The 8,438-nt window shown below is 37.3% G+C and overlaps 1 protein-coding gene across 1 annotated transcript; it reads right to left on the reverse strand.

The window, feature by feature from the left end:
• Positions 1 to 1,122: 1,122 nt before the first annotated feature.
• Positions 1,123 to 8,129, reverse strand: LOC135691838 (uncharacterized). The gene is made up of 5 exons (XM_065209817.2): positions 6,875 to 8,129; positions 4,573 to 4,735; positions 3,545 to 3,751; positions 1,655 to 2,394; positions 1,123 to 1,456 (listed from the first exon to the last, which is right to left on the reverse strand). Exons 2-5 carry the CDS (start codon positions 4,730 to 4,732, stop codon positions 1,256 to 1,258), a joined length of 1,308 nt encoding a protein of 435 aa, XP_065065889.2. The 5' UTR covers positions 4,733 to 4,735; positions 6,875 to 8,129; the 3' UTR covers positions 1,123 to 1,255.
• Positions 8,130 to 8,438: the final 309 nt, after the last annotated feature.

An 8,438-nucleotide genomic window follows, 5' to 3' on the forward strand; every position in this document is an offset into this window, starting at 1 on the left:
TCCTGGGGGACACAGCTGCTCCTTACACCACAAATAAAACTATTTGGCATAATGATAACAGCCTTGATAGAGCTGTACCAAGGACATACTTATCTATGGGGAGCTAAGAACCGGTGCCTTGTAGCTAGCTAATTTTGAGCCACCACGCCACTGCTTTACATTCTACTAGTTCCCAAAGTAATAGCTAGCGTTGGCTCCTATAACTGAAAGTTTGGCCCCCGGTTAGCCCCCTCAGATTTTTAAGGCTAGAATCGCCACTGAGTCCTTCGCTAAACTTTACAAAATCCTACATAGAATTTTCTGAATAATACTGGGTAAATATTAAATTATTCCGTGATGGTGAAGTTAAAAAGAGCAAATTCATAGAGTAAATAAATATAACGAGAGTCACCACTTTTACCGACAAACTAAGGATTTTCTGGCTCTCTAAAAGGAGATTCATCTCAACCGTCTCAAAACGAGGTTCAGTCATAAAGATATTCCAACAGCCCGTGCAAGGTCAATTTAAAAGGTTTTGAGTTTAGAGGGTTGGGGAACTATCCCAGTAGCTCTTTCTTTGCGCTCCAGGTCACGGTAAAAATTCCGATTCATTTGATTTGGCATGAAAATATATCCTTTATATTATGTTAGGTCACAAAATATTTCCTAATTGGTAAAAAATGCTTTGAATGAAATGTTTCTTCATGCTTATATACACTATTGAATGCAAAATTGAAAACACAATCACTTGACAATTGACAAAAGTTCTGTAAAATCTGGGATCTTCATTTTACAGTGATTTTGGGTATAGTTTTAACCAACAACTGATACATGTGTGCTGTTTATTATTCACACCACTAAAATCCTGAATGAAAAAACTATAAAAAAAACAATTATTCAAATCAGGGTAAAAACCTAAGGCCCCAGTGAAGTATAGTAAAGATACAGTTCAAAGATTATTTGTGGTGTTGTTTTAATTATCATAGAGACCCTATCAACTTTCTGGCGCTCACAGCGGAAGCAAAATCGAGACCATTTGACATGCTCAGATTTGGGCGCTACGCCCGCGCGTACAAAAAATGTCAAATGGAAATAGGCCTATATTGTCCTCTCGTGAATTCTCTTCGTAACTGAACAAGTAGAGCTTCATTAAACGACAAAGTTTGTAAAAAACGGTACTTTTCATACAATTCTAAATTCAGTTTATTTACACCAATAGAAAAAACGTTATTTAATCGACATTAAATGTTTTTTCATGGAATGGTTACGGAGTATATTACGGCTCAGTGACATTGATTACGTAGTACGCTTGACTGCCGCTACCACTGCTGACCCGACCGGTTACCTTTGCCTGTTTGCTGCTCGTTGAAATACTCTCCTGTTTGCCATCATCGTTAGTTTTGTTGCTGAACTCGGAGGCACTTCCATCGTAGTCAGCAGACACAAGAACAACATTGCTACCCTGTGACAGCGGTACCTGTGGAAAGGTCAGGAAAGTTAGTCTCAGATTCAGAGAAGTGAAAATATGTTGAACACACAATAGAATGTATTCTAGGGCTTATTCATCCAAGAGTTTACCACCTTGCTAGAAGGAGAAAAACAAGCGAAAATGAATCTGATAAAGGGACTATGATAAAAAATGCTAAAAATATCATGATTCTCAAAAGTACGCTACCTCCCAACCAACATAAATGCCCTTTGGGTAAGGTGTTATTGCATCAAATTTCATCCCTCCTTGAGACCCATATAAAGCTGCATCTTTCTTGCGGGCTGCGAAAAATCCTGCCTGAATGGACCCCTCCGCAACGACTTTGCCAGTCTTTGGGTTGACAATAGGTGGCAATTTCTTTGGGATGATTGTCTGTGGATTGTCAAGAGCAGCATTCTCTTTGAAAATACCAACAATTTTGCCATGTGTGGCGTGCAGGTCAATCAGTCTCAAATCTTCGTTTGTGTCATTAATGATGACCATAACACCAGCCGCATCTTTTGTCATGTAGATAAACAGGGGAACAAGAATGGCCAAAATCACAATCGTGATTCCAAGTTTGATGACATTGACACCGACCTCTAGAACGCCTGATAAAACAGCATAAGCCTCCGTTGCCTCAGATAATTCGGATAAAGTGGCAATGATTTGATAAACCTTAGTCAAACCGTAGATTCCAAGCCCCCACAAACCAGCTTCCATGAATGTCTTCACCATGTATCTGGTGCTGTCGTTCTGCATAACCTGAAAGTTCCTAATGAGGTTGCAAATAAGATCTTTAATTCGACCTCCAGTTGCGTTTTGATATTCTGCAGTCTGAGCTTTAGTCCATCCCCAAACGACATACGGTGCAGCGTCGCTAGGAACAGGCACCAACGGGGCATCAGTTTCGTCCATAGCAAACAGATCATACTGCCTGACGTCACCTAAAGCAAAGCATGGGGAATTCACTAGAAAAAGATCAATTAAAACGTATGCAACGAAAAATATTGATATCACCTGTATACACTCATTTTTCTTATAAGAAACTAAGCTCGGGATTAACACTCAGATTCTTAACTTTTTTGTCTTAATTTCACAATTTCTTAAAGGTTTTAAAAGAGTAACTTTTGAGAAGTACAAAAATACAGTTTAATGTGATATATTAATAGAGCACATAACAAATCACAAGAAGCTCTGCTTTCTATTTTTCAATTAACAAAGAAATGGGTGTCTACTTAACGAAAATAATAATTCCCACGCAATCTTTAAAAGAAGGACATTCGAAACCGGTACAGTCGCAATATTGACTTCCGTTCGAATACTTTTCGGAGGGGAGTGTATATGCAGAATTAGGATTCTGCAGTTGGCCAAAAACCATATTTCGTTTAGTCCGAAGTGATCTGTCGTTGCAAAGATGCATTAAAGCAAAGTAACAATCTCTACAAAAATAATTTTCTTCTATATTCTTATATTTTATTACTGCATTGATGCTGTTCAGGATAAAGGCTCATTCAGAGGTTTTTCCTCAATATCTGCTATTTGGGGACACCCCTCCAGCTACTCATGAGTTTGTCGCAAAAAATCTTTGGTTGGTAGGTAAAGTGGCTTTGTGGTTTGTCAGATAGATTCAAAATTGTGTTTATCCATGTAAATGTTGTGATTCGTGACCTACCATCCCTTAGTCTGGAATGTCATTGGGGAAGCACTGGCTGTAGCAATTCATATCACAATAATTTTTAAACAATAACAATCAGTAGTGAAAGAATCTAGGCAAGGTTATCGGCACGCTTTTGTAAAGAGCTATGAAACAGTAAACATTGCTTCAAAAGTTATCAAATTCCTTAAGGAAAGTTAACCTGGTACAAATCACTGAAACGAGGCAAAAGGGGCGTGGACCCATTTGTCGCGCTTATTACCCTCCCACTCTGAAATAGTTGGCGCCGCCACTGCTTACTCCCCAGTTTTCCAGTAGCATTATCACTGGAAAAGACCACAGTTTTTTGCTTCTGTTCTGATAAATAAACAGATAAAAATATCACTAAGAAATAAGAAGCATGAAACAAAGAAGTAGCCTTGTCAAATCCTGCAACTTACCATTAGTATCAAGAAGGTTCATCGCTTTGGCAGTGTTCACCTCTTCTTCACTCAACTGCTCCCTCATTTTTTTCAGTAGCTCGTGTGCTTTTTCTAAAGCCTCAGCTTTGTCCTCTTTGGTGCCTTCTGCGGCTTTCCTCCAGTCAATGCCACTATATTCCTTTTCATGGTTGATAATGTCCTCAATAACCTCATCGGCTGTTTTTCCTGACAGAATAAAAAGTGAACACAAGTTGATGTTAAGTCCCAAAAGCTGCTTCAAAACACGTATTCAATCAGTTCTGAAATTATTATTTGTAAAACATTGACAACTTTATGTTTATCTAAGGGTTTTATATACACTTTCGCAATAGCAGCACAACAATGTTATCCAAGGAGACGACCTGAACTTAAATTGGGTACTTTGCAATGACGTCAAAGACGACCAACCATTTTCTAATAGCTATAGCACGTTACCATATCTCTAGAGCTGCCTGCGAGATCTAGTCATGTATAGACGATACTGCATGCTATAATAGAAAATCTACCCGATTGATAAAAGGCTGAGTGGACTATGCCCCCTAGTTTTGAAAAGAGACCATGAATGGAGAAACGATTGGAGCAAATATATTGATCAGGAAAAGAATCACTATTATACAATATGACGACAGTTCTTTTCAAAGGTTGGCAGATAGAGATAGGGGGGGGGGGGGGGGACTCGACGAGGTGTATTAGAGTGTCACATCATTATCTTGTAACATAATTAGTTAGTTAGCTGGAAAATGGTAGGTACGATTGAAATAAATGGGCTCTAGCATCCCCAAAACCGTAAATGCCCCATCCCCTTTGATAAAATATCAGAATGGATCCATAGATAGAGTCCACTGGGTGTATGTTTGAATAGAAATTGAATTTATAAATGTTTACCCATGATTTGGATGGGGTAGGGGTTAAGAAGTTGACAAAAGTGCTTACCAGAAGGACTGATCAGTATGCACGTCTGTCAACTTGATAAAAAGAAATAAGTAACTAGGAAACGTAAACTATACCTTTTGTAACATTTGGGATTTGTATGTCCTTTATTTCATACCAGAATTCTTCTGCTTTTTGCCTCAAGAGCTCTGTGGGGCTAACCAGTTTTGGGGAGCTAGGCCTTTCACTTCTTGGACTGTTATTTGCATTCGATTTCTTGGAGGATCCACTACCCATTGTCTGTAACGAAAATGAATTTTCGACATTGAGGTTTTGAAAGAATGCTTAATAATATGTATTGTACCTAAAAACTGTGCACAACTGAGAATAGATAAGAACGAAAAAATTTGCAGTTTAGATCTTATAAGATAAATCAAAGCGTGTAAAGCTTTGCCTATTGAATTATTCTAACGATGTGTGAGGAATCCAATATCTAACCATGGCAGCTATTTAGCGAAATTTTATTCTAGAAACTCTTTTCGTTGGTATGCGAGAATAACAGGGGTGAAAGCCTTTGAAAATGGTATCTGTCAATTTTCTTACAAAGCATCTTATCCAGCATATTGCTATTGCTCGAGCCACACCTACAATTGTTACCAGAAAAGTATTGGCTGCCAATCAGTTTTGCGTTCAACGAGATACCATGAAACTTCTTTTCATTTCAATTCGGACAGAAAAACTCCATTTGATTGATTATTTGATAATATTGATATCGCACATTTCTACGCACGCTGTTGAGGACAACCCCTTTAAAATATCCTGGTGGCATGCATGTTCAAACATACTTTTATAGTGGAGACATCAAAATTGAATAGGGGGATGATAAATCACAACACCGTTTGTCCAGGATTGTAGGTTTTTCAGCTGGCCATATTCTATTGTTTTGAAGTTTGACCACCTCAGCCAACATTGCTGGCTGCAGGCACACGCAGTTTGCTAATTGGCACCGAAAATCAATCATCGACATCAATACAAACTCTTACCCTTTTCGATCTGCGCGAGAAAATGTTGGGTGAAATGTTGGACCGTTTGACAACCAACGTTTTATCACTCTCCACCATCGAAGAAAAGTGTTGGGCGAAATGTTAGGTGGAATCTTAGGTCGTTTGATCAAGGGATTAGATGGTAGCAACAATCTTTTTCTGAATCAAAATACCTTTCGAATTAGATCTTTGATTTTCCACCCATGTGTTCACAGGAAACAAACGACAGTCAAGGGAAATTCATCTCTCTACTTTGGTTTTCATTTATATAAAGGCAATACATCATTGGTTAGTCAATGTCTAATACATCATTGGGGTACCACAAGGATTATGCTTTGGTGCACTGTTATCTTCTAGCGATATCTTAATTATCTTTTCTTTGCTTTACAAGGGGCGATTGTAACCTTTGGTTATTATAGGGTAATGTTTTTCCCCATACGTAGGTTCAAAGAAATAAATAAATTTTAGTTCAACTTCAAGAACTTTACGATGCACATTCCATGATTACAAAGTTAAACTGTCACACAATTATATTTCTAAACAAACTTTATATAAAAGATGTGTAAAGGATTAATCTGTAATTAACGAAACAAAGCCTTTTCCTACTCATTAGTGACTAATAACAGAGGATAAAGACGTTATGTTGTAGCAACATGATTGTTTATGACAGGGGTTGGCAACGGCGAATTCCATTTACTACACGATATTTGTTTATAATTGGCAGCTGACGATATAGCAACGTCATTTTTATTCAACAATTTCGCGTTTCTGACCGCGGTTCATTAAAATGCGAAATATTGAGAATAGGATTAGATAGACGACAATATGCTTCACTTGAGTTTGCGACGGCCAAAAATTTTATGACGACAGCAGTGGGTGAAAACTGAGCAAAAATTAGAAGGGAACTGTTACTAGGATCGTTCATGAAGTGAAATATTTTGATGATAAAGAAATTGTATATTTAGAGATGGTTGACTAATGATAAGTAGCATTTCTATTTATTCCTAAAATTCTTGACCAATTATTCCTAAACAGCAAAGGCAGTTGTAAACAACTGTTTTGCTTTGGTCCAACAAAGTATATGGCAAATAGGAGGTAACTGCTACTATATATCAAAAACTTGGCATATGATAATTTAAGTCAGGGAATACTAGTATCGTAGAGAATTTTGAGAATTATCTATCAAATTAAAACGATGAAAAGGCTTCGAACAAAGACTTATTTTTACTTTAATTTTAGGTTCGATCTGTTTCAGCTTAGATTTAGGAATTAAATCCAATTAAAAAGGTTGCTTACAACACATTTACACAGAATTTGTTGATACTTTGCCTGGCAGTGTCTCATAGAAGTTAGGATAGAAAAATAAGGTGATAAGATAACTTGAAAAACTTCTTACCTTGGAAATTGAAGATTAATCAAGGTGTTGATTCTTTCAAAGAAAATCTTTGAACTTTCACAAAGTGATCTTCTGGGACTTCAACGGAATGTTGACGGCGAATCAGAACTTTGCCGCGATAGGCATACGCACCAACAAGCTTGTTTATTTACAACACCATGGCTACCACAAGCAAAAATTAATCGAATTTCCGTACATGAATGAAAATTATTTGTGTAAACAGAGCCTGCCTAGTTTGCATTGTCAAACGAAGAATCACGCAGTGCCATTCATGTGGAACACAATCGCATTAACTCAAAGGCTTTTCTTTCCTAATAACGTCTATTCATTAATTGTATTATAATAAGGAGTTGAATGAATCTATTTTTTGCTTCTTGGCAGGAAAACTGCTGTGATACACGTAACATTACCTGATATCCAAGGTTACAGGGAAATTCTAAATTGCAGCTTTGAGCCTGACGGTGAAATTGTCAGTGTTTAATAGGTAACATTCATTGAAAACGATAAATCTATTACAAAAAATCGGATTAACTGCAGCGTCAATAGCGGGAAAAGCAAAACATATGACGTCAAAGATTTACATTACAATCATATTTCACCGTAGCAACTACTGCTCAATTTTATAAAGGTAAAATTCAAAAGTCCAAATTGCTGAGTCCAAATTTCTTTATTCTTTGGAGAGAATTTCTTTATTTTTTGGAAATGATTTTTTTTTTACAATTTAGGTGCATGTGCTCTTAATTTTGTTCTGACTTCAACTTTGAATTTTCTCAACTGCATGCTATTAATTGACCCTAAAACCAATTTTAGCATTATATCTTTAAGCCATGTATATTCAAAGGCCCTGTATGCTGGGCTGAAAGTATGTAATTTATTTTAAAATTCTAATATACAACACTGGATTCTTGTCGTCGTTTTGCTTTGTCGTCCTGGCTGTCGCCTTCATATTACCACTCATTGCAAGGTTCACAAAATTCGGCGGACAGCCTTTCCTAGGTTTCTTTCTCCTCACATAAAAAATCTACTTTGTTTTTGACAGAAGATAAAACTTTCCCTAAAAACGTCATCTAAAACAGGTCAAGTTCTTTGGTTGTTCTTATATTTTGGAAAATTGAGCCTCGGTGTTTATACAAAAGGTGTTCTTTTAGGGAAAAAAGGAACTGGAATAAGAAGAAAAGGAAATGCTACGTGGACAAAGTGGCATCAGAATCGACAACCTTTGCAAAGAATCGACGAATATGAGAGAGAAGGAAGAGTTGTCCCCCGAAAGGACGACTCAGGCCTGGTTCAAACGTCGCACTTCTCATGTGCCGAACCTAACTCTGTTTGGAGCGACACTTGAGCATGTTAAGCGCGACTCCCGTTTCAAACGTCGAACTTAATTATGTCGCGCCAAATAGGTTTTAGGATTGTTACATGAAGTATCTTGGTTATCAAATCTCAAATATTTGTTTGAAACGCATGCGCCCTCCAAGAAAGAAATGAATTCTGGAAAGGAAAGTAAATTAAATAAAATTTTGCATTGAGTTCGGTACATGACAAGTTCGACGCTTGAAACCGTGCC

The sequence above is a fragment of the Rhopilema esculentum genome, chromosome 13, assembly GCF_057945365.1.
Source record: "Rhopilema esculentum isolate cy_ngs chromosome 13, ASM5794536v1, whole genome shotgun sequence".
Classification (NCBI taxonomy): Eukaryota; Metazoa; Cnidaria; class Scyphozoa; order Rhizostomeae; family Rhizostomatidae; genus Rhopilema; species Rhopilema esculentum.